The sequence below is a fragment of the Meriones unguiculatus genome, chromosome 19 (assembly GCF_030254825.1).
Source record: "Meriones unguiculatus strain TT.TT164.6M chromosome 19, Bangor_MerUng_6.1, whole genome shotgun sequence".
Taxonomy (NCBI): domain Eukaryota; kingdom Metazoa; phylum Chordata; class Mammalia; order Rodentia; family Muridae; genus Meriones; species Meriones unguiculatus.
In genome coordinates, this window is record NC_083366.1 from 14,996,978 (window position 1) to 15,022,255 (window position 25,278).

At 46.4% G+C, this 25,278-nt stretch overlaps 1 protein-coding gene across 7 annotated transcripts in view; it reads left to right on the forward strand.

The window, feature by feature from the left end:
• Positions 1-25,278, forward strand: part of Frmd4a (FERM domain containing 4A) — a 577,932-nt gene that overhangs the window by 539,828 nt on the left and 12,826 nt on the right. For all 7 annotated transcript variants that reach the window (XM_060372407.1, XM_060372408.1, XM_060372405.1 and 4 more), the window contains 5 exons: positions 11,423-11,556; positions 15,535-15,657; positions 19,398-19,626; positions 21,818-21,874; positions 25,011-25,251. In XM_060372407.1, coding sequence (XP_060228390.1) covers positions 11,423-11,556; positions 15,535-15,657; positions 19,398-19,626; positions 21,818-21,874; positions 25,011-25,251 — 784 coding nt within the window. The remainder of the gene's footprint in view (positions 1-11,422; positions 11,557-15,534; positions 15,658-19,397; positions 19,627-21,817; positions 21,875-25,010; positions 25,252-25,278) is intronic.

Here is a 25,278-nt window from a genome sequence, read left to right on the forward strand (position 1 = left end):
CTGGACTGATATTGCCTGCTCACAGTCAGAAGTTCAAACCGAAACATCTAAGGAGGGGAATCTGTGTGTGGGCCTAGAGTGAGAAGCGGGTTTGCTATGGGGCAGGTGGAGTTGTAGGACCTCCTAGGACCCTACCTTTCAGAGACCTAGTCATATGTTCATATGCTTGTGAGTTTTCTAATCTAAAAGGCTGTGTATTGTTTAAGTGAACTGTCAAAACGATATAAGCTTCAGGCTCAGAAAAGCTGGATCTAGTTCTGCCAGACCTCCGTGGCATTGACTCAGAATCGTAATTCTGCCCCTGCCTGGAATTATTCAAAGGTATTTCATAAAAAAGTGTGCCAAATGGCTGCCACTTCTAGGGCTGAGACAGTCGCAAGGAGCACTGTGGAAAGTGCTGCCTTCTTGTGTCAAGGCAAGAGCATTCAAAACCTAAAGGGCTATCTGGTACAGCCCTCCCAACCCCCCACCTAACAGCAAAGCAGAGCCAAAGGCAGCACCTTGTTCCTCTTTCCGATATAACATGCAGTGATTTTCCCAATCCCTGTTGAACCCAGCTGGCTAGTTTCCCTCCTTTTCCCTTCTGTCCTCTTGCCTGTAACATGCTCTCACATGCTTGCTGTTGCAGGACAGCTCTGTCTTTATTAACGCTTGCCCGATCTTCCATGCTAACATTCGTTCACAAGCCAGACAACCCAGCATCCAACTGTTTTCTCTCCTTCCCCTCCTTAGTAAGTGTAAATGCTTACACTTATTCTTAATAATAAGTTACTTACTTATTCTAGTAGATGTATCTTAGAAGCATATTGAGAACCTAGTTAGCACAAGAAAATCGCTAGTCCGTTGTCCAACACCCAGTGGCCACTCAGGAAAGTTGTTGATAAGAAAATTTGGAGACTAGCGGTAAAGCCTGTAGGGCATGTTAAGAATCTCTGTAAGGTCTCTAACCTTGCAAAGAGTTCTCCTGGAAATTTCCACCAACATTCCACCTCATGGGAACCCCAAACCTCTAAGGTAAAAGTGATACCACATTAGTAATGGCATCAAAGTATCTTTAAAACTAGACAGTGTATCTCCATCCTGATAGCAGGTTGACATTCTTTGTCCTTTTGAGGTCACTTGCATCGCCCCTCAGCCCTTTCAGATGTTGCCCCTAAAGCAGTAATGGCCAATCCTTATTGCTGCCATTCATTTCTTTCTACCCTTCCCAGTACCGCAACATCATGCATAACCAGACCATATAACAATGCTGTCACATTGCCATAATATAAACATTTATTTTAACTCCTAAGGGATGTTATGCTTTGATTTTGACCATAGCTTTGGGTCCACTGCTGGGAACAGCTTCCTCTTCCCCATCCCCACCCCAGGCATTGCCAAAGGAGTCAGTGCTGCCAGGATTTGTTTACACTGGCCTGTAGAACCTTGAGTGCGAGTGGCAAAAACTCCTTCTGCTGAATGGATGTTTCTGAACTCCATTGTTCAGGGCTGGCCTGAGCACTGGGGAGAGGGGTGTGGCCAATATGCCCAGCATTTAAAAACGTAGTGTTTCTCTGAAAAAAAAGTTTTTGAGTATTGTCTCTTGATACAAAATAGAGATAAAGTAGTTCCAAGCTATTAGCAGCTTTAAAAGCAGTTTCTCTATTTAAGAGTGTGTAACTACCTTTAATAGTGCTAGGAAGTACACTCTTCGGTATCTGAGGCCCCTAATGCTAAGGAAATTAAGGAACACCATCGTTATCCATTACAAAAATCAGAAGTTCATGCACACCAATGTTCTCAATATAAACAGGGCAGGAGAGGTGGCGACTAGCATTGGAAAAGGCACACGGTTCTGTAGTTAATTGAGCTTGGGGTCCAGACATGTTACACAGGAGCTCCCATGAGGCAACTGTTGGCTTATAGCCTCGTGGAGACCCGCTGGGTATGTCTCATCCCTCAGAGCTGAAGGTCTGTGTTGGACAAAATCTCCATGTGTAGATGAAGTTCCTGAGGTAGAATTCAGGAAATCTACTAAGTGACCACCAGAAAGGGAGAGAGTAAGTAGGGGCATCTAGTCACAGTGGGCTAGAAGAGCTGGGATGTTTCTCCAGATTGGAGATAGCTTTGGCCTTGGTGTTTTGTTCACAATGGGCTCCAAGTAACAAATCGTTACTTTGTTCGAATACAGTTTGAGAGAACAACTATAAATTCAGACCATTCATTCAGCTGAGCTATTTTTAGAGCTTGTTCTTTCTGTCTGCCAGCCTTCCTTCTCTCTACGTGAGCTAGGGTAGGACCACTGCCTACCCTAATCCCCGCACCGGGAAAGAAAGAAAAACAGAAGACGTACCTCAAATCATTTGCAGGATCTTCAGAGGGTGTATTTCTTCCCTTCCCTTCCCCCATTCCTTGAAATGGGAGAGGGAAGGCTGTGGAGGAGGAATAACAAAACAAGAACAACTGTGCTTGTCATACTTGTCACTGTAGCTGAAGACATGAGGTCTAAGATTTGGGTCAGCACTGTTTTGAGTTTTGAGGATTTGCCTTCATGGAATAGTCAGGACTTCTGGGGGAGTGGAGAGGCTGCCATAGATGTGATTTTGCTCTCAGGCTATTTTAACACACTTAGGAAACGCACAAACCCACTTAGGAAATACCCAGTGTTCTGCAGGGCCCCATGACTTGCTCTATTAGCCATCCAAACCAGTGTGTGTGTGTGTGTGTGTGTGAGAGAGAGAGAGAGAGAGAGAGAGAGAGAGAGAGAGAGATGAATTTAGGTGTAAATATTTGGCTGTGTGGTTAATTTGAAGGCAGCCGAGTCTTCTTCTATTTGTTCAAGCAGGAACATGAAGACTATGGTGACAGATCTGTGGTTTTAAAAGTAAAACCACACCCAAACCTGCATTCTACTATAATTCCACGGCTCTGACCCTTTTCATTCTAGGAAAAACATGTTGTGTTCAGCCCTGACCCTGGCCCTGCCTGGGATGGGTCCCTCTTCTTTATTCCCACATTCTCCTTCTCTGAATGCAAGCACTTCCTTCCATTGTGAGGATGTTTATTAATAACTAGTGTAAAAATGTCGATGCCAGCTATTTGACATCTCTCCCCACAGGGAGAAGATCTAGGCGCCTACAAGCTGTGTGCTTGTAGCTGCATCCAGCTCTCACTGCACGACTCTGCTATAAATTGTGCAGCATTTTTTTGTTTAGTGTTTCCTTTCTTTTTTGTCACTAGTCTGTCTTCTTCCTGGATCTTTCTCTGGCCTTTGAGACTTTTCTACCAGCTGTGCGGTGCCTCTCCTTTTAGGTACAAGATGAACTGCATTCCAGAGGCCTTAAATTTGGTCATAACCTCGGCTCTGCTGTTGGGTACAACCTCCCAGGCACTGCCAAAGAGGTTGTTTATGCTGGACTGTGAAACTGGGCAGGCTGCAAAAGCCCTGTCTGCAGAATGGATGTTTCTGGACTCATCTGAGCAGGTCTGGCCTGAGTTAAAAATGAGAGAAAAATGGAAGGTGGAGCCTTCCACTTCTATTTGGTGGAGGGTGAGGGTGACGAAGGCACTTGTATGGCCATATTTGTGCCCTCAAGTGTTGCTAGTAAAGGTATACTTGGCTGTTAAAGAGAGCTAAGATTGACACTATAGCGTCTGAGCGAATGGCTTTCAGGGGTAGTTTTAAACAGCTCTCCCTGCCATCTCCCACACATGCCACTCTATTTCTACTCAGCCAAACTCCGGGTTCAACTTCCCAGTCTCTGCTAAGAGCACAGAATAAGGATCATTGAGATTTGCAATTAATCTCCAAACCTGCATATTACAATAGAGCAACAGCCCTGAGGCAGCGAGATCAGCAACCTGGGTTCTTGAGCTAAGGAATGGAACTCAGATGCATCAAAAGTAATGGTTTCAAGCAGAAACTTTACCACAGGTGCTCAACTTTTAAACACTGATTGTCTCTCTGTTTATCTCCTTCCTTTCTTCTTACCACGGAGTACGCCCACGTTTAAACGACGTTTATATTTTCACTTTTGGCAAAATGTGCCACTGACTCTCTCCTGAGAACAAAGCCATCCCAAAGACTTCCAGCCACCATTGAAAGGTGCTTGCTCTTCCAAGAACTCCCATTTCACTACTCTTTGAACTAGACTATTCCATTTGTAAAATCTCCAAGACTGATGAGAACTTCCAGCACACATGGCTCATGTTGGAAATCACGTTGACTTCATAGAGATGGCCCCTCAAGGTAGCATGTTGATCCTGCCATCTGCAATGTGGCATTATGTCACAGGGTGTCTGGGACATCTTTGATGCAGGAATTCATCCTTGAGAATTTGTCTGGGAAGTAAATATCTTTTTATCATAAAGAGGAGTCTAACTCCTTTCTCCATATTTATTCCTGGTTATCTGCCAAACCTTTTCCTCACAGCTTCTACAGATCTGCTGGGACTTGGCTGTCTTTATTATATATGTGTATGTATATATGATATAGATATGTATATATACATAGATATGTATATATGATAGATATACATACATAGATATTTATATATTTTTTGTTCATTTTCCCCCTAAAGGCCAAAACAGGCAGTCATTTCCTTCCCTTGCTTTTACAACAACAAATTTCTTTCTTGCTAGGGTGGTGGTGGTGGTGATGTTACTAATTGTGTTAAATTTCCCCTCCTTCCAAAGAGGAAAGCACCTTTCCTCCTTCTGGAAGCAGCGGGGTTGGAAGGGTGGAATACAACTGGTCATCAGCATTTGTGTGTGAGAACAGATGCCCAGGTCCTTGCGTATCCTCAGCAGGATGCAAACTCATATCCGGTGCTGACCAGCTTGGGGTCTTTGGAATGACTGCAGCAAATCCTCCATCACAGCTGAGTGAGGAGAGCCTTCCGCATGACCACCAGGACAGAGCCGCTCTTCGCTCCGCTGCCCTGCACATGTGGTCCTTTCCACATACAGCTGTCGCCAGTCTGAAGTCTAGATTTCCCAGCTGGCAAACCAGTCCCAAGTCCACAGTAATAGCTGTGATGTCAGCTGCCTTCCTCCAAAGATCCGCAAGTGCCCTCTGAAAATGACTTTCTTGGAGCAACAGTCTCTGTCTAGCTGTGCTTGGATAAGAATCATTTTCCTGGGGTGGAGGATGTAGCTCACTTGGTGGAATACTTGTCTAGCACACCTAAAGCCCTGAATTTAGCCCCAGCACCATATAAACCAAGTGCGGTAGTGTTCATGCTGGAACTCAGTAAGCAGAGGCAGGAGGGTCAAGGTCATACTCGAGTATGTAAATATAGTTCAAGGCTACCTTGTCTCCAAACTATACCTATGAGCAGTTGTTCCCCACTGGCGACCTATTTCAGTCAGATCCTTTGGGTGAGAAGTGTGGTGTCAGGCCGGCGCGGACAGTTACTGTGCTATGCTTCAGTCTTCTAGCGTCCAAGTAGAGATCTGCTAAGCGCTAACTCAGGAAAGGTTTTTTTCAAGAAAAACCAATCTCATCTGGCGATTGGTTTCCCTGACATTCAATCAGAGGGAGGCTAAAAGCTCTCAGAAAAGTGATCATCAAGAAGCCAGGCTAGTCTCCCGTGCTACAGGTGCCTTCCCCGGCAACCATGGTGCCTTCCGTCCTCACTGACTTGCTTGTCTTCCACAACTCCAGCGGGCAACACTGAGGGCTGACAGGATGTCTCCCCCAAATCACCTTGTACACGGGAGGGGCTCCAGGAGCATCTGGTGTTGTACTGGGAAATCTTCGACCCCCACTGGCTTCCTCTCCTTCTGCCTTCTCTTGCATTTTGAGATCAGAGTATGCAGAACTGTGGAACAAGTTGTTTGGGAAGGTGGATACAGCCCACAGGGTGGTGCCATGGCACCCTAGCAGCCACACAGTTCCCACCCTCATGGTGTGCCCATTCAAGGGACAAAACGGACCCCACAGAGCAAAGCTTGAATCCCATCCCTGCCTCCCTGTGCCACCATGACCTCCACTGTGAATGTCGAGGCAAAGCTTCTCTGAGGAGTCAGTGAAGTGGAGCATGTAAGAAGACCCTGCTGAGTTCTGTAAGCAAAACAGAACAAAACAAAACAAACAAAACCTCACTTTCCCTTCTGCCTGAAAGCCGCCTGGACTATTAGGGACACATCTGCCCCCGTTGCTCGTTTCCTTGCTGGTATACTCGGTGCTCCTCCTTTTACAGTACGGACCGTTCTGAAATGGAGATTGCAGCCCCCTAGTAAAAGCCAGGAAAAACCTTTCATAGCAATAACTAGTATTCGCGTGGCACTCCATAGGTTCTGGGTTATCTGCTGGCATCTTCCAAGCATTACTTCTCTTCATTCTCCCAATATTTGAAGAGCCCTGTTTTGATGGCTCTGTGTATAGGCGAGGAAACTGAGACTCAGAGTACTCCTGTAACCCCCCTCTTCCCCCAGCCATCCCAGAGCCACGCGGTAGCTGAGCTGAAACATTCAACACCAGTCACCTAGACCAGAGGAGCGCAGGCTCCTGCTATAGAAGGGCACGGTACCAGTCTGTTTCCCAAAGGCTATTCTGAATATCCTTTTCTGTAGATCTGTGTGTCACTTGGAGTCCCCCTGCTAAAGGGGGCTCCTGTATTAGCCATTCTTTCAGAAATACTCTTCTCACTTGCTTCTCACTGCCTTACTGCACCATCTCACTGTTCCTTTCCTCTCTCCCCGGGCAGCCCTTGGCTACTGTTTTTTCAATGTGTAAATTTTGAAATTTCACTCATCTGGGTAGAGATGATCCATCCATCTTCTTAGTTCATCTTACAGGCAGCTCCAGTTTAAGTCTATTTAGCATTCACGGTCACAGATTAGCTTTGGCCCATTGCTAGAAGAAAAGATAAATCCTTTAGGCATTTGTTGGTCATTAGACATGCCCCCCCCCCCCCCGCTGCCAGAAGGCGGCAACAGCATCAGTGATAGAATGCTTCTCATTTCTAGAGGTTTGGGTGGTCAAGGAAGGAGGAAGGAGGTTGTACTGGCTATAAATTCCACTGGTAAAATTTGCAGAAGTGAAGGCTAATGGCTGGGAAGGACTTGCCTGAATTAGTTAGTTGTTTATTCAGTAATCAGTGCTTCAAGTTTGGAGGCATTTTAGAAGATTGGTCGGATAGCCATTTTATAGATAGAACTGCGGTGGTTCTTAAAAGGTTGAAACTCCAAAGCCTTGTATTGTTCAACAGTAGTTAGGGATGACAACCCCAATGTCTTTCTCAGTCACTGCCCTTTTCAAAGATAGCAGATTTCTGTGTTTTGTCAGTTTTATGGACTTCCATATAACCCTAAAGAGATCTTGCAAGTACAGTATGTGTGGGTTCACCAGACTTCTGCAAGTCCAAATACAGACTATGAAATTGTTATACCACCAGACTTCCGCAAGTCCAAATACAGACTATGAAATTGTTTTTTGTCAGCTGGATGTGGTGGTGTACCCCTTTATTCCTAGAATTTGAGAGGCAGGGGCAAGTGATCACTGTGATCCAAGACTAACCTGAGCTTCATAGTGAGACCCTGTCTCCAGACAAGCAAAGTAGATGGACAGGGTAAAGTATCATTTTTGTGCGTGTCTTGAACTTTTAGTTTGAGACACTCCCATTGACCTGAGCTCCTGATTCAGTTTCTGTTGTGGAGGTAGCCAACCTAGAGAGCATCTCTGCCCCTTGATTTCTCCCTGGTTTGCTGACTACCTATCTTTCTCCCTTTGAAGAGGTGAGAGTCCCATTCAACGAATGTCAAGAGATCACTTGTGGAGGACGCTCAGCCTCACAGAGAGCTATGGGCCTCTTCTCCAGATGATCTTTGAGGGGCTCTCAGTGAGCTCTCTCTGAGACTTGTGGCTATCTCTCCTCTGGGTGGCCATCTGTCCTCAGCTACAGGTCACAGCCAATAGTAGCTTACCCTTCTCTTTTCAAATGCAGAAGGTCAACCCGCCACCCCTCCCCTGCCAAAACAGGGTTTCTCTGTGTAGCCCTGGCCATCCTGAAGTTCATGTTATAGATCAGGCTGCCCTTAAACTCAGAGATTCTCCTGCCTCTGCCTCCCAAGGGCTGGGATTAAAGGCGCGCACCACCGCCGCCCGGCAAATGCACCAGGTTTATGAGGAGCTGCCGTAAGCTCGTGAAACACGGGGTGGAGTCTGCTGAGTATCCAGGTCACATTCCCAACTCTATCTGCAGTAGCCCCTGAGGCAGATGTGCGGTCTTGGTGCTTAGGAAACATCGTTTCAAGGTCCTGCCTCTGCCTGTCATTGCTTCTTTCTGTAGATGGGGCATTAGAGTCCTCACTCTATCCTGCATTGTTGAGTGAACTTAACTTTGACTGGTGCCTCATTAGAAAGGAACAGTTCATTTCAACTCTTTCTCTAATTCTACGCCACTCACAGCACATCAACCTCTACGTGAAGAATTTACCTAGTCCAGGCACTAAGTGTTTTAGAAGCATTATCTCATCTGTTCATTTACTGCTGAGATAGGAGAGCAAGCGCCTTATTCAACAGCCACCCATATAATGAATGGCATAGACTTTATCAAATCCAGATGTTTTCCATCTGCCTGGCTGTCCAGTTACCATTAAAAGGGAAACCCGTGTGTCCAGAGTAGCCTGGCTCAGTTGCTTGCAGAGGTGTAGCCGAGCCTCCAGGAGCTGTATTCCTCCTGAAGGAATTTCCGGGCTCACGGTGTGCAGTGGGGCCAGCTAGCGTTTGGGGTGCCAGCTACATGCAGACAGACTCAGGAGCCATCGAGCCTGCCAAGGCTCTCTGGTCCATCAAATGTGGGTAGGTATTTAAGTTAATTATTAGAAATAATAATTTAGGTAGCAGTAATGAACCCTGCTACTCAAGGCCAAATCTTTACTAATCCTGTAACAGCAGACAATCATCCACAGATTGTATGCTTGCTTCCCAAAATTTAATGTTGTGGTGAGTTGTGTCATTCCTGAACATCACAAATTCTTAGATTTGACTCAATAAATCATCAGTTCCTAGTGAGAGGTTAGGCAAGGGTGAAGGGAAAACTGAATTTTTCACTCCATGCTAGAAATTCTTTAATCTTTTTGGACCCACGTTTTCCCCAGGCCTGTTTTTAAAGTCTGACTTCCTTCCAGTATTATTTTACATCCTTATTAATTTTTTAGATGATGGAACAGAGAATGCCTCATTAAATTTTCCTGTCTTCAAATGGGAATGGTGCTGGGTACTAAGAGACCCAATTATGATTCATAATGACTTTTCCAGTTTGCATTAGATGGATGTAGCCTGGAGAGGGTTTAGAGCTGATAAGCACAAGGCAGTAGGCCTAGAACTGTGAAAGACCTGAACCTCTGGTAAAAGAGGGCGCCTGCAATAAGATCCAGTGATGCGACACCTGAGAAAGGCACATCTGGATTTAGTCTGTGAGAACCATGAGGTAATGGAGTCTCAGCAAGGATCCAGCCTTTGCTCTGTTTGCTATTGAATTTGGACACCTGCAACTAAAACATGTCAAAAACTCGGGAAAGAGTTACAACATAATTCAAAGCTTGGAAGGTAGCTTCCATAACAGAATGATACAAGCAGCAGATTATTATTATTATTTTTTTACTGGGATGAGATACAATTTAATTATAGCACCCAAGTATACAACTGACAATATTTTTTATTTGTTCCCAGGGAGGCATAAAGATGGTTTGTTTTTACAATGATAGATGTCTTCAATTTCAAGCTCAAATGGGCCAGAAAAGGGAGAGAACAAAAGCCGAAGTCAGAGTCACATTGTACTTAGACACTGAGATGTCTTCCTTACTGGGATCATAGGGATCTAGCAGAATCGGAGTGAAGGGAATATGTGCCTCCTGATCAGAGACCTTAAAGATTAAGACGGTGTGTTTAGAGGCGTTTGGGTCTAGCAGCGTTGTTTAATGCAGAGGCACAGAAGTCTTGCAAAGACTCAGGATTCTGAGACACCGGAGGTTGCCTCCGCGTCATTATCTGGTCACCAAGCCATCCAAACGTTCAGTTGTCTCTTATGGAAATACAGTTTCTAAGCCCCACCCTACCACCACAGAGTCCTCCTGGTAATTTTCTCTGAATTGCTTTTCTTGGGTTGCTTCATTCATGGTGCGCTGACATCTTGAAAACGGCATCTGGGTCCAGGTCCACAGTGGCCATCGCTACCCATTTGTCTCTCTAGTTGTTCCCAGCAAGGTGTTTCAGTTTTCGCTGTAGAGATGTTCATCTTCAACTACTCTAGCCTAAGTCTCTAGACTGGCTTCCTGTAGGCCAGGCTGACCTTGAACTTCTGTCCCTCCTGCCTCAACATCGTGAGAAACTGAAGTTACAGACATACACCAGCTCTCTAGGGATGTGAGATTGTTGGATAGTGCTGGTGGTGGTATGGTCTGAGCCCCTGGCTGCACACTCAGATGTATCTGCTGATTTCTAACAGTTCTGCTATTGTGGAGGTGAGAAGAAATCAGCCACTAATATGGCTTTTTCTAGTACAGGAATACACCTTCTAAAACCCATCAAGGTAGAAAGGGCTACCGGCCTCCCTACAAGAAAGCTGCCCCAGAAGCCTGACACTACAGCCTTGAAATTATTCTGTTGGTGTAAGCTAAATTCCTCTAGTTGGCATCTTCAACTCATTTTTCTTTTGTTTGGTTTACAATGTTGCCTTCTAAAAAGTTTTCATACCTACCAGCCTGACACATGCAGATATTCTAGCCAGGAAAGCACGGAAAATATGTATAATTCCTTTGAAAAATATGTATCACTCTATATTATATTCCCTTCATGAAGAGAGAATTTTCTCAGGACGCAGCGCTCAGATAAAATAGTGGAAAAAATTCTAATTGTGTTTTGTGTGCGTGCGCGTGCGTGTGTGCGTGCCTGTCTGTCTGTCTGTATCTTCTGGAGAAAAGGCCAAAAGCAAATGCATAATGTGATAGTTATCTCTAGGTGACCAGTTTATTATTTTTATACCTGTCTACATTGCCAAATATCTTACAATGAACAGATATTATCATTGCACTAAGCAAAAACCAACATCTTTCAGTAGACAGAAGAAAATTTAAAGCATGTATTAAAACTACTAATATTAACTTGAACTTTACTCCCCCCTTCCTTGTGTAAACTGTATTAATATTGTCTGGTGAGAGCAAAACAGGTATGTGACATGTCTTAAGCTAATCAGAAATGACAGCATTCTTGCTCAGGAGTGTCGGCTTTCCTGCCCATGCTCTGAGGAGCTGTATATTCCATGTGGTATTGGAATTTACTCCTCAGGCTTGGAACCCTGCACACCTGTCTCATTTCACGCTCCTTGATTCCCCGGGTAAATCCCATATCCGCAGTATGAGCTCCAGTGAAATTCATTAGTGGTCCAGATGTGTGTCCCCTGTCAGTTGGCCTAGTAACCCTGCTGTTCGTCAACAGGTTCTCAAGAATCAGATAGCTCGCAGTCGGCTAAGAAAGACATGCTGGCTGCCCTGAAATCCAGGCAGGAAGCTCTGGAGGAGACGCTGCGCCAGCGGCTGGAGGAGCTGAAGAGATTGTGTCTCCGGGAAGCTGTAAGCAATTAAGTCTGTGTTGTTTGTCATGTCATACATCTTCAGTATGGACGAGAGACAGGGTAGAGACAATACAGGCTGGCTTTGAGGAAAACAAGTGCTCTCCCTCTGCAGTGCTGGGAGCACCCACACCTCCACGATACCCTCTGTCAAAAGCGAGGTATTGAGGAAACACTAGTGCCAGTTAAAGCAGCCCCTAACTGACTCCTATACATGACACATACACCCTGAGGCTATAGGGTAAGTCGCTTTAACAGTCCCAAAGCAGTGCTCTGCATACCGCAGTGTGCAGGACACGTCCTCACATGACTCTCCCTCGCTCCACATAATGGCCTACCACCGTCTTGCTTCCCAGGAGTGTATGCCTGTTCATTGCTGGGAAAGCCTTTGCTTCCTCTGAATTTGTCTTTGGACACAATGTAGCTTCACTGGAGGCCAACAAGGATACCCGATGTCACCTGAAATAGACAGGCATCCCTTTAAGCCTGCTGATCTTCAGTTCCTTTAGCTCTTTCTTTTTGAAAATGGAATCTTTTCCTAGTTTGGTGGTGGTGGTGCTGTTGGTAGTGGTGGTGGTTGTGCTGTTGGTAGTGGTGGTGGTTTGTTGGGTCTTTGTTATTGTTGTTTTTGCTTGTTTGTTTGTTTCTGTGCAACTGGGGATTGAACCTATGGCCTCACACATGCTAGGTTAGTGTTCTTCCACTGAGCTATATATATACCCAGCATAGTGACTCATTTAAGTTTCGTGTAAAGCAATGTTGCATTGGGCTAGAGAGATGGTTCAACAGATAAAGCACTTGCTTTGCAAGTGTGGGGACCTGAGTTGAATCCCAAGAACCCAGATAAAACACGCCTGTAATGTCTATGGTGAGATAGGAGGCAGTGATCCAGCTAGTGTAGCATACTCAGTGACAAGAAAACAAAGAGGCCTTGTCTTAAACAAGGCTGAAGATGAATGCTGACACTCAAGGGTCGTCCTTGACCGCCACACACAGCCACAGTGTACACCCCCAACCCCAGTCCCCACAATGTCTTCCTCAGCCTGTTTCAGTGCTGGTCTCAAGTATGGAGAGAATGCACAGTCTGCTTTGCTACATGTTGAAATGTCCATTCCTCCCTTCTGTTGATTCCACAACTCTTTGTTAGAAGTCCACTTCTTACTGTAATACATGCACTCATGTGCACGTGTGTGTGTCTGTGTGCTTCACATGAGCACAATGTGGGGTTGCTCTCCTGGGAGTGGCTGTGATCCACAGACCGTGACCAAAAGCTCCGTGGGTAAACAGCTCTGAACGGGAAGCATAAAAAGGGTCCCTAACGAAATCCAGGAGGTGAATGCCCCTCCCCCACAAATAATAATGCCTTGCAGCAGGAAGAAGGAAACAGTGGGCCTGAGAGTGAGATCATATTATATTTCAACTTGGCTTAATTACGTCTGGATTGATTTAAACCGGAGCTTGCTCAAGGCAGAACCACATTAGCACAAATCCATTGCAAATCAGGAAAGCCATGGGCCTGACTAGGGTGGGGGCTGGGGGCGGGCATGTGCTATATGATACTGTAAATATTAGCAACATTTTTTCTTTTTAATAAAGACTATGCTTGGAGGAGAGAGAAAAAAATACGGGTTTTGGTGTCTGCCTCTCATAATTTGTAAAGCCTTGTTTTGTGTTTAATAAAAGAAGTCCCTAAGCCAAGCAAAGAATATACATTACGGCATGTCAGAAGCATGTCAAGGCAAGGCCAGCATGTGCCATAAAAGTTTCGCAAACCCAATATAAGGAAAACAAAAGCTCCTACTTCCTCCAACTTTGAGTATACAAAATATAGCTTAGGTAGAAACAACCCTAAAAGCCAGCCCTTTGTCAAAGTCCCTTGACACGGGGAGATAAAGGGGCCTAAGGAGCTAAGTCTCTGCTCACACATCTCCAGGCTCAAGTGGCAGGAAACACTGTTTGACCCCTTGGGAAGCGAGCATCAGAGTGAGGCAGTGTGGGAACTGTGGGCCTTCTACAGCAAGAGGGCCCACTGCCACACATTAAATTATTTCCTCGCTGTGCAGCTCTGGTTACCTATGAAATCAGATTAAGTATCTGGAGAATCAAGACCCTGACCTGGGTACTTTCAAGCAGATGGTGGAAAATCAGTAGCCTCGTTTTAAAAATATAGACTGAAACCACAAACACTCCAGAGTTACAAATCCATGGCAACGTTAGGAACCTCTCTTTCCTTTTTATAAGTGTCAGAAAAGGAAGTCCTGACAGTTTGCTATTTATATATATTAAAATAAGAATCGCGACAGGTTGTTATTTGTAGAAGGCCTAAGAAGGGAGCAGGTACAAAGTCACAGGATAAACATGCAACTATCTGAGAGACACTTGAACCTTTTTGTAACAGAGAATACGTCAGAGGCAGTCATCAGACAGTGGGCCATCCTGCTCTAACATTCTAAACTGTCTACCTAAGGATTAAAAGATCCCAGGAGCTACCTCCAGTGATATGAGCACAGAGGAGGGGAGGCTCAGGAGGGGGTACTTGTGCACACGCACACCCTGTAGGACTTTTGGGGACCCTTCCTGTGATTTCACTGTTCCTGCTGTGGGCACCCAGGCCTGGGATGCCCTGCTGAAGGCACTGAGTGGGGTTGTCAGCCTCTTCTGGTGTTGCAGAGTGACTTCCTGCAGTCCTGTCCAGCTCCCACAGCCCGGGTCAGCTGCAGACGTAAACCGATCCTCATTCAGCCCAGATGTAACACACTCATGCGTGGCCTTCTGAGTCATTCCTCAGGTCGCCCATGCTGGCCCAGAGTCACTGTGGAGCCTGGCATCTTCTCACTATCGTTGTGTCCATATGGTAGCTAGGTAGCTTTCCAGAGCCCTAGATACACCAGAAATTCTCTCTCTCTCTCTCTCTCTCTCTCTCTCTCTCTCTCTCTCTCTCTCTCTCTCTTTCTCATGTGTGTATGTATCTCTTCTGTTCATGTTTAGTTTTTCTCACACAAAAATTAAGTGGTTGTTTGTTTTAAGACAGGGTCTCACTATGTAGCCAAGGCTGGCCTTGAACTCATGGTCCTGCTGCTGAGTATTGGGGATATAAGCTCACAAAGGCATACTCGGTCTTTGAGGTCAGCCTGCCACTGTTGAGTTTGGGGCCAGAGTTGAATGATGATCACATAGTCAGTCTTTTCTAGGGAGTGCATTTTCCCAGCATTTACCAAACAGGTGACACCCCCCATAAGAAAACTTGTTTGGGAAAAAAGAAAGAAGGAAACAAACAAAAACCAAACACAAGCAAACAAACAAACAACAACAACAACAAAAACACCTTCAGTTTCTGGGTGGAAATAAAGGACGCATGTGCAAAGAACGAGCTGCGTTGATTGCTGCCGTCTGGCCATGTGGCCTTTCTTCACACAGAGCAGGATCACAGGAAACGTTCACCAGATCAGCAGATGAATGAAAGTGGACTACTGTGGAGTCCAAGGGAAATTCTACTTCCTAGAACAAAATCTGGGGGGAAGGAAACAACAAAGCACATCTGTTCTGTAGAGCAGGGGATGCTGACATTCATTTCTTGTAGAGGTTACATTTTATAATTCGAACCCTCTTCTCCTGCCCCACCACCAGGACTGGGGATTGCTCAGGGCTTCAGGCATACTGGGCAGACACACGGCCACTGAAATATATCGGTGAATCTTTTTGTGTGTGTGTGGGAGGGGGGTGTTTCGTTTTTTGTGTGTGTGTCTTCTGAAGCAAGGTTTTGTTAGTTAGCCAACCTGGTCTTAAATTCCCACCTCAGCCTGAGTGACTGGGTTGCAAGTCAGGTCCACCTAGCTCACGAACTCTTATTTAGGCACAGTGCTTAATGTTAATGGACCTTACACACACATCGGATCTGTGCATCGCACTGTGTGCCCTAGAACAAAGACAAGCAGGCACGCCCTATTTACAACTCCTGAATGCTCTTCTGCATGCGCAGGAACTCACAGGCAAACTGCCTGTTGAATATCCCCTGGATCCAGGAGAGGAACCACCCATTGTTCGGAGAAGAATTGGAACAGCTTTCAAGCTGGATGAACAGAAAATCCTGCCTAAAGGAGAGGTATGTTCCTCTGATGTTGGAGTCTTTCCCATTATCCCTTTCACATTATCCTTGTTTGCCCCACTTGTCAGGGCTACTAGGCTCTCTGCAATGTCTTCATTGGTTCCAAATGCCCGCTGGCTAGTTGCTTTATGGTTTTCCTTACAGGCTGAGTTTGCTTGCCTTAGTGCACATAGTTGGGTCTCTGTTGTTTACCTAACACTGTAGACCATTTGCAATTGGCCAGTTAAGTTTGGGGAGAACATTCCAGTAACATGCAAATACATGTGTCTGTAATGGCCTTCCAGCCCTTTGTTATGCTTGGTATTGCCTGATGCGTGATCTGTGGAAGAAAACACAATTCTCGTTGGCTGGGGAAAGACAAGAAGGGCCTGCCCTCTCCTGTCTTACATCACATGGTGGCTAAAATCACTGCATAGACATGCATCCTCCATTTGTTCTATCATGGCCTCAGTTGTCGGGATTTGGAAAAGCCATATTTCTGACATGATTTTTATCTTCTTTACATGGAACCCTGGTGAGAGATGAGACTGGGGAATTCATATTGGAGGTTAATCAAAGCCCAGCTGGGCATGATGGCACACACCTTTAATCCTAGCACTTGGGAGGCAAAGACAAGCAGATTGTTGAGTTTCAGTCTAGCCTGGTCTCATAGTGAGTTCCAGGACAGTCAGAGTTGCATAGGGAGACACTGTCTTGAACGAATGAATGAATGAATGAATGAATAAATAAATAAATAAATACCCAACCCTCATCCAAGAGAAACAAAAAGCCAGGTGCCAGATTCACCTTCAGACCTCAAGGTCTCCCCAATTTTTTCCTGGTTAGAGTTACTTAATCATTAATGTTCTAGGCAATAGAAGACTCAAGAACACTTCAGGACTCAAAGCCTGGCATGTCAGTTATTCTTGTGCTGGGACAAAATGTCCTGGCAAGAGCAGAGGAAGGAAATTGGGGGAGGGAGGGCTGGCTTACTTTGCCTCACAGTTTGAGGATACAGTCATCCTGGGGAAGGCTTGGCGGCAGAAGCCTGAGGTGGCCGGTCACACTGTGTCTGAAGTCAGGAAGCAGGAAGTGGTGAGCGCTGCTGCTCAGCTTACCTCCTCCTTCTCGTGGAACCAGCGTCACTCACGTTTAGGGAGGGTCTTCCCATTTTAGATAACTTAGTCTACAAAAATCCCTCACAGATATATGATAATTCAGAGTAACCACCACAGAGGGAAAGAAAAGCAAGGCACTTTTAGCCCTTTAAGGAACTTGGAGAAGGACATTTTCCTAAAGAAAGGTCAGTGGGAAGGCAGAGGGCTTGACCAGGCCTGTGCCTGAGGCCTGTAGTCCTGGATCCCTGCTTGGCACAGCAGGGCGCTTCATCCGGAGTGATGCATCTCTTCCTCCTCCATATGTTCCAGTTCTTGGTGCTTCCCTCCCAGTGTTATCACTAGGATTAAATGAACCAGAAGACGGTGTCACTGGATACTGGACACATGCCTGATGCTCAGCAAACAGCTGCTGGAAATTGAGATGAAGTGTGGAGGAAGGGGAGACTTAAAGGACCATGTGGTCAAGTGTCTTTGAAAGCTGGGTCGTCATCACAACCTAAGCTTTAGAAAGCATCCCGTGCTTAATGAGCATCCTTCCATGCCCGGTTGAGTTTCCCAATGTTTTCCCCCACCCCCCACTTTCCAAGAAAGCCAACTCTAGGGCTCTGGGAATTCCCTGCCGGCCCCTGTGCATCTTTTTGAAATTCATAAAAAGGAAGCAGATAGGATTCTGCAGCACCCCTCCTGACAGGAAGAGCCTCACTTTTGTCCTGTGACACCCCAGCTCTCCTGGATACTGGCTTTGCTTCGCTGGCCATGGGGCTATTTGCACAGACGAGACATTTCGTCTTGGCCTTGACTGAGTTGAAATATCATGACTTGTTCTGGACGCCTACAAATCTCAGGGTCAGTGACTTGGACCAGAGCTATCATAACCGCCCAGGAACAGCTGCTTCAGGGAGCCCATATTCAGATGGGGCTTTGTCCCTGACTCAAGGTTCTGGGCAGGAATCCATGCTGATATCCTTCTTCCTCTGAGAGGACAAGTGTGGCCAGTGCTGGAAGGATTTGGAAGGAGTTTATTGTCCAAGTGGCTCCTTTTAGCCCTTACTTTTTCCTCCCACTCCTGGTTCCTGCCTCCTCTAGACTTAAAATGCTCAGAGGTCAATGAAACGATGCAAAGAGTATTTTCCTTAGTAGGCCTCCCCACCCCCAACCCCCGGACAGGCCTGTTGTGCTCAGAGACATATTATTGAGCCACCATAATAGGAAGACATGTGGAGTCCAGGAAACACAGCAGTCTCCTCTTCCTTAGTTTGGTCAATTCCTGCCAAACTTTAATGTAACCACAAATCACCTAGCACAAGACATGCGGTCTTCAGTGGTCATGTGTGGGTCCTGGGAAAAGAGAAGCCACTGTGCGCTCATGATAGGGTTATGCGGTGCGGGCTTTCTCAGAGTCTGTATCTCCTGTGAGCGCGTAGAACGTGCCCAGGCTGCTGCCCTTGTTCCCACCAGATGCCCAAACTCTGGAGTAACTTCCGCTGCTCCGGGCTAGCTTCCAGGAAGTGGCTTCACGAGTAAGTCAGTTTTCTTCCTTGTTACTACGACAAAATGCCCGACAAAAGGAACTTGGATAGCAAAGGTTTTATTCTGGCTCCTGCTTTCAAGGACTATCATTTCATCATGGAGAGGAAGCTGGGGCTTATGTTGAGGCTTGTTAACTCTTGGCATCAGATAGGAAAAAGACAGCTTGGGCAGGAGGCTGAGTTTAACACCCCGAACCCCTCCCACCCTGACACATTTCCAGCCATCTACCTCTTCTATCTAGGACTCACTTCCTAAAGATTACCAGCAGCTGGTAGCCAGACACAGGGGTAGTTTACATCCAAAGTATAAAACTGGGAAGAAGAGAAGAAACAAAGAAGGGAGCTCCTTGGTACTTAAGGGGATTCCACATTCAATCACAGATCCTAAGGCACCTGCGTGACCTGCCTGCAACCCCAGCACCCCCTGGGGTGGGTACAGCTGCAGGAGACATCTGGACAATAGGCCTGCAGCAAATTGTCTGTCCAGGGCACTAATCTTGTGGGTCTTCCAGGCATATCTGGCACCCATAGCCTCATTACTTCCAGGTCCAGAACTCAGGGGAGACTCATCTTGGTGAAAGGGCCAAAGGAAGTGATAGAGATAGGAGGGAGTTGCACAAGAAGGAGGGAAAGGAGAGCCTGAAACCTATCCGAGGAACAGAGGAAAACTGGTTCTACTACCCACCCCCACACCATTTACCTCCTGGAGGGCCCACGAGGGCTTTCATGAACACAGTGTGAACAGAACAGTTAGGGCTTGCAGAAAGCGCTTCCAGAAGACACAGAGGTGAAAAGGGATGTGTCCTAACATGAGACACACAGAGATGCATGACAGAGGGGGATAGCAGGAGGATCAGGAGGTGTACATCTATGAACAAACCCCAGAGGACAATGACAGAAGGCTGTTCCAGAAATGATGCTGTCTTTCCCCCCAAAGTACTAAAAGAAAATGACAGCAAGGGCTTCTGAATTTCCTCTAAAGCTTGGTCTTCAACAGACCTTGGGAGAGAAAGCAAGCCCGGAAAAGCTGAGGCCGAGGTCAGGGCTGGAGGTGGGCAAGGCAGGCTCTCCTTAGGTCTCTAGGTCTAAGCATGTGTTTTCCGTCTCACAGGAAGCCGAGCTGGAACGTCTGGAGCGAGAGTTTGCCATTCAGTCCCAGATCACTGAGGCTGCCCGCCGCCTCGCCAGTGACCCCAATGTCAGCAAGAAACTGAAGAAGCAAAGGAAAACCTCGTATCTGAACGCACTGAAGAAGCTGCAGGAGATTGAAAACGCGATCAACGAGAACCGAATCAAGTCAGGGAAGAAACCCACCCAGAGGGCTTCACTGGTCATAGACGGTCAGTGTCACTCCCAAGCTCCAGCCCTGCTCCCAGACAGCCGGGTCCTGCGAGGTCTTAAATAGCCTCTGACCCACATACCTATCGGCCGTCTCTGAAAGAGAATGAATATAAGCCTGATGTTGCATTTTAATAGTCAGTTGCACGTGGAGGCATAGAAGAAAGGGCCCATACACAGACCCTCGAGGCCAATTATGACACATCTCTGAGGGAACCTGGGATGAGCCAACTGTCTTCTAGGATGTCACCAGGAAATAAGGAGGTTACTGGGATAGCCCAGCCTGGCCACAAGACAGCTGAGGCTTTGCAGTTCTCTAGCCTCCTTCCCTGAGACGGAAGGCAAAGCGCATAGCTACGGTACTGGAGTAAGTCCTGCAGGCCACCACGCTGTCTGCAGTCTGTCTCCCTCAGGCTGAGTCTATGACCAGGTGCTTCTTATCCCAAGAACTTTAGCTTAAAGGATTGGACTGTCCATCATGGACTGTCTAGAGTATGTGTTCATATCCAGGCTCAGGAGTTTGGGTGAGGATGATAAACTGGAAGAAATACCCTCAAATCCACCAACAAGCATCATTACCTCTCTGCCACAGTTACTAGCTTTAATTTTTTTCTAAGTCACTGAATTCTTGATGAGATGTTAGTAGTCTCCCATAGGGTATGTTGAGAATACCTTAGTTCTAAGAAGACAGAAACTAATGAAGGGGTTTCCAGTGTGTGTTTGTGTGTGTGTTTCAGTTTGGGAAATGGAAGCCCTGTCCAAGCAGACAGTTTGTGGTGTGGTTGTATAACCATGCTGATGTACTTAAGGCCCCCGAACACTTAAAAGGGTGAAAATGATAACCAATGTTATGTATATTGTAACATTTAAAATGTGGGGACACTAAAGAAGCAGTGGGTGACCGGAGATTACAATATACCTAAGTCAGAGCCTCTGACTTGGAGCTCATCTACCAAATAATGGTGAGAGAGTGAGTTTGTAGTTGGGAGAGGGCTGACCATAGAAGTCAACCTTTTGCTCTAGGAACTCAGAAGTACCCATCTTTCTGTATCTTCTTCCGTGGTCCTTTGCCATGAAAATGGAACTTTTCTCCACTTCCTGACAGGGCCTCAGTGACTCAGTCAGTCCTTCTTGTCATCACCTCCTTTGGGGCCTCCTCAAAGGCATTTGAACTTCCCTGCTCTGTAGAATAGATCCACGAGTGCTTTGTCTGGGAAGCCGCCTGGGGAGCGCCTGCCGCACAGGGTGGCCTCAGGGAGCCCATTCTGAGGCCTGCCTGAGCGGAGGCTATTCTCTTGGGTCTGCTGGCAGCACTGGCTTCTAAATCATTGCTTGTGCCAGTTCCTGATTCCTTCCATGCAAGCCTCCAGCCATTTTTGTTAACTGCTCAAGAATCTGCCTTCTCTGCTTCACTGCCACAATGAAGTAATGTTTTCATCATCATAGAGGCCCATCTGCGTTAGGAGTGATCAAGCTCCTTAGATCCTCAGCATGTGTTTCATCTCAAGATGAAACCCTAAACTCCGAATCTCAAGACTTTGGACCTTTGCTAACATTTCCCAGTGAGCAGATTTGCTTCAGACAAAGCCCTCTTTCCTGGGAGTACCTCAGTTTCCCCAGTGGGAGGGAAGACTTTTACTGTCTCCCTCCCAGGTGTGCTCCTAATTGAATGGTGACTATAAAAATAAGCTTTAGAGAGATGGAGTCTGTATTTAGCATGCTTGTTTCCTCTCCTCATAACTCTAGTTCATTGGGAAACCATTTATTGCCGTGTGAGCAAAACTAAGCTCCCTCTCCTAGTTTCGGATCTGTTCACTAACAGCTGCTCATTTTGTTGGTTCGGCTGATACCTGCCCTGAGTTTGCTCTAGGACAATGGTGTGGCTTAACCAGGCCCTGCCACCTTTCTATGACACGCTAAGCCACAGTATCTGGTGAACAAGAGCATGAAGTACACAGAGACTAGGGCCCATTGCAGAGCAGGGGTGGGGAGGATGAGCGGACAACCAGGACTGTCAAAGGGAACACCCAACACCATCTTTATCTTTCATGGCTTCTTTCCTTGCTGATGAAAGAAAGGTGGGAGGGTGTTGCCAGGAAGGGGGCAAGTGTCAGGCTGTTCTTTGCTACACACAGGGCTTTCTTTGTTTCCAGAACTGGTTAACCCTGTAGACTTTCCCTTTTTGTCTTCTAGATGGAAACATTGCCAGTGAGGACAGCTCTCTCTCTGACGCCCTTGTTCTTGAAGATGGTAGGTTCTTCTACTCCCTGCTCTTAAAAGTGTCATCTAGATTAAACCCAGATTATTCTGCAGTGCAGCTTGGGAAGGGCCTTGTAGACAGGAAAGAGGCAGGCTGAGAGAGCGACCAGACGCCTTGCAGGCTCATCCCTCCCCCGGGAGCCGCTGCACTGGCACTTGTTTTCCGGGGTATCCTACCTGCAGCCCTTGTGTTCCAGTAGCCCAGGAGGTGAACATACGCATGCGCTGATAACCCATGGGCTGGGTTGGACACTCCTGGAATATATGGCCTGGAGACTTGTTCTTTGTCCATTGTGGCCCAGATAAACCAAAAGGTTGGTGAATACCTGAGTGGTATTCATGAAGTGGTATTTTGTTTTTCTAATGGTCAAACCACATTCTTGGCTGTCATGGTAGTTTTAATCCTGCATTCTCAGCACCTGAGAGGTGGAGATAGAGGCAGGGGGATCAAAAGTTCAAGGCCAACCTGAGCCATATAGCAAGGCCTTGTGTAAAAAACAAACAAGGGCCTGGGAGTATAGTTCAGCAGTGGTGCACTTGCCTGGCATATGCAAGGCCCTGACCTCCACCCTCAGGACAACACAGAAGAAAACAAGTAGAACTTTTTGAAGTAAACAGCCTGCATCTTGTGTATCTTCCTTTGGGCAGTCCTGACATATACAGAAAGAGGCAGACATCGATTTTACTTACACAGAAATGCTTGGGCCCTACTGGAGAGTCTGAGCCATCGGAAGGACTGGCTTATCTTCTGCTCCTCTCTAAGACAGGAGTGGGAATATCCCTTCAGCGACATGGGCAACCTTAGAAGCTGTTGTTTTAGCTCCTGTTGAATTCTCAAACCTGGAATTGCCAGGATATTTTCTTGGTTGAAGAAAAGCAGTTCATCTTAGAGAAAAGCAGTTCAAAGCCCCTCCTGCCCCTGCAGCAGGAGCAAGCATTCCAGACTTAGAACCCTTTCTGAAGCTATTCCTATGGCTGCTAAACCAAAACATTGGAAGATGAGGGCACTAATTATATGGAAATCTATTAACTGGTAGTTAATTTTTTTGCCCTCTAGGAAAACCTCAGGCAGCCAGTGGTAAGTGGCTATTCAGACAGAAAACATAAAAGGCCTGCCCAAGTCACAGTAATAATGATAATTGCCATAATAATAACAATTGCTCTTGATGTGGGGAAAGCCTGTGGAGCTAGTAACTCAGTTGTCTTGGCCTTGATATTAGAAATCAGATTGTCGAATTTTACTGTCTGCCGCATTAAGTGGGTGGGAAAGACACGGTGCTCCAGGAGTACACAGAAGCCTGTTGGGAATATGAGACAGAGATCCTACCATTGCTCTCTGTCACTCTGGTCTGCTGAGGAAAAAGGAAGTTGGTGAAGTTCCCTTGTGCTAGGAGTTACCATGTAGTTATTGGCTAATATATAGACATGATGATTACAGTTTTGCCCCTATGCCCTAGGCCTCCAACTTCCTGCCTCCTCTTGTGTCCTGTATTTCCAGTTGAGGCTCTCACTTGCTAGGGACTCCTCCTGTCTGATTTGATGAGCAAGCAGGGGCAGACCAGAGCAGACACACATGGCCTTTGAATCTTGGTGACGAGAATTAGGCTATGAAAAACCAAGAGTTGAAAATGTATATAGGACCCCATGAATGGTTGGTGAAATTTCTCTCTACCTGCCCCCCTTCCCTGTGAGCACCGAGCAATCCCTTTCCTCCCAAAGCCACCCTCTCCCAGGTTCCCACCACCAGGTTTCTTCATAAACCCTCCTAGTCTCTCCTGTTGGTTTTCCCAGGGTCAAAACAGCCAGAACAATAGTTCTAGAGCAGGATTTCACCCTGACACGTCTATGCTTAAGCTAAGAACATTTTCTCATAGCTTTCAAGCCAAAGCTCAACTCCTTGCCTGGAATTCACAGTCCCTTGCTACCGAGCCTCACTCAGAAGCCCTCCCTCCATCTCCTCAGCCAAGTGGAATCTCCTGGTATCCACTCCCCCTACCTCAATGTTTTTACTCAGTTTCCTTCCTTCTCTGACCCTTGGCTCATTTCCTTCCAGACAGCACCTTTTGGGTTTGGTTGGGGATTGTTGTTTTGTTTTGTTTATAACTGGACCAGGTCCTAGGTGGCTGAGAACAGTACTGAACTCACTGTGTAGCTGAAGCTGGCCTTGATCTGCCTGCCTCTGTTTACCAAGTGCTGGAATTACAGGCAAGAGTCACCATGCCTGGAGATCCATCGGCTTCTTAGGCTAAATGTGTTTGCTTCCTTTGGAAGTCATCCAGCATACAGATGTGTTAAGTTGCACTCCAGAGATGGCTGTCAGGACTGGACCTCTTCCTGTAAAACACCTTAATCAGAGCTGAGGATATAGTTCAGTGAAGAGCCTAGCATGCATGAGGCCCTGGACTCCATCATGGAATTAAATATGGCAAAGCAGATTTTAAAGGCAGGGAAGCATGGGTGGTAGAGAATCAGACCTGCCAGCACGTAATTATACTTGACAGATATACTTCACATTCATTTTTCCCCTCCAATCAATATTTATTGAGTACCTACTGGGTGCCAGCTGTCTCTCTAACCCTGAGGACATAGTGATTTTCAGAGCAGATAAAAATCCTCAAGAAGGTTAACTTCTCCCCAAAGCAAATGAGATATGTTTAGTGTCTCTTCGAACACAAGTTATGGCATAGTGCCATGATAGAGCATTTGCTTAGCATGTGGGAGGCCCTGGGTTCATGAGCCCCAAAAGAAAGAAAAAAGAAAAAGAAAGAAAGAAAGGAAGGAAGGTAGGAAGGAAGGAAGAAAAGAATAGAAAGTAAGAAAGGAAAGTTAGAACAGAATAATAATAAATACTATATGTGCCTGTTTGGCATGAAGTAACCACTTGTTGGTGCACTGAATTCAATGCAGACTTTATTCACACTTGGCCAAAAGTGATACTATTACCCTTCACATGTAGTTAGGCTCTGCCTTGACCTGGACTGACCAGTAGTGGGGGCAGGGTCACAGGGTCCTTGCACATACTTGCTGTGTAGCTCCAAGGCACCCATGTGGTATGTTGGGGCAAAGGCTCCATCTCTGGGTTTGTGGAAATGATGACCTGATCAGCTCCTCCTTTCTGTCTACACAGAAGACTCTCAGGTTACCAGCACAATATCCCCCTTACAGTCTCCACACAAGGGACTTCCTCCTCGGCCACCATCTTCGCACAACAGGCCTCCTCCCCCGCAGTCCCTGGAGGGACTCAGGCAGATGCACTATCACCGCACGGACTATGACAAGTCACCTTTAAAGCCCAAAATGTGGAGCGAGTCCTCGTTAGACGAGCCTTATGAGAAGGTGAAGAAACGCTCTTCCCATGGTCATTCCAGGTGAGCTGTGTTGGGAACACCCAAATG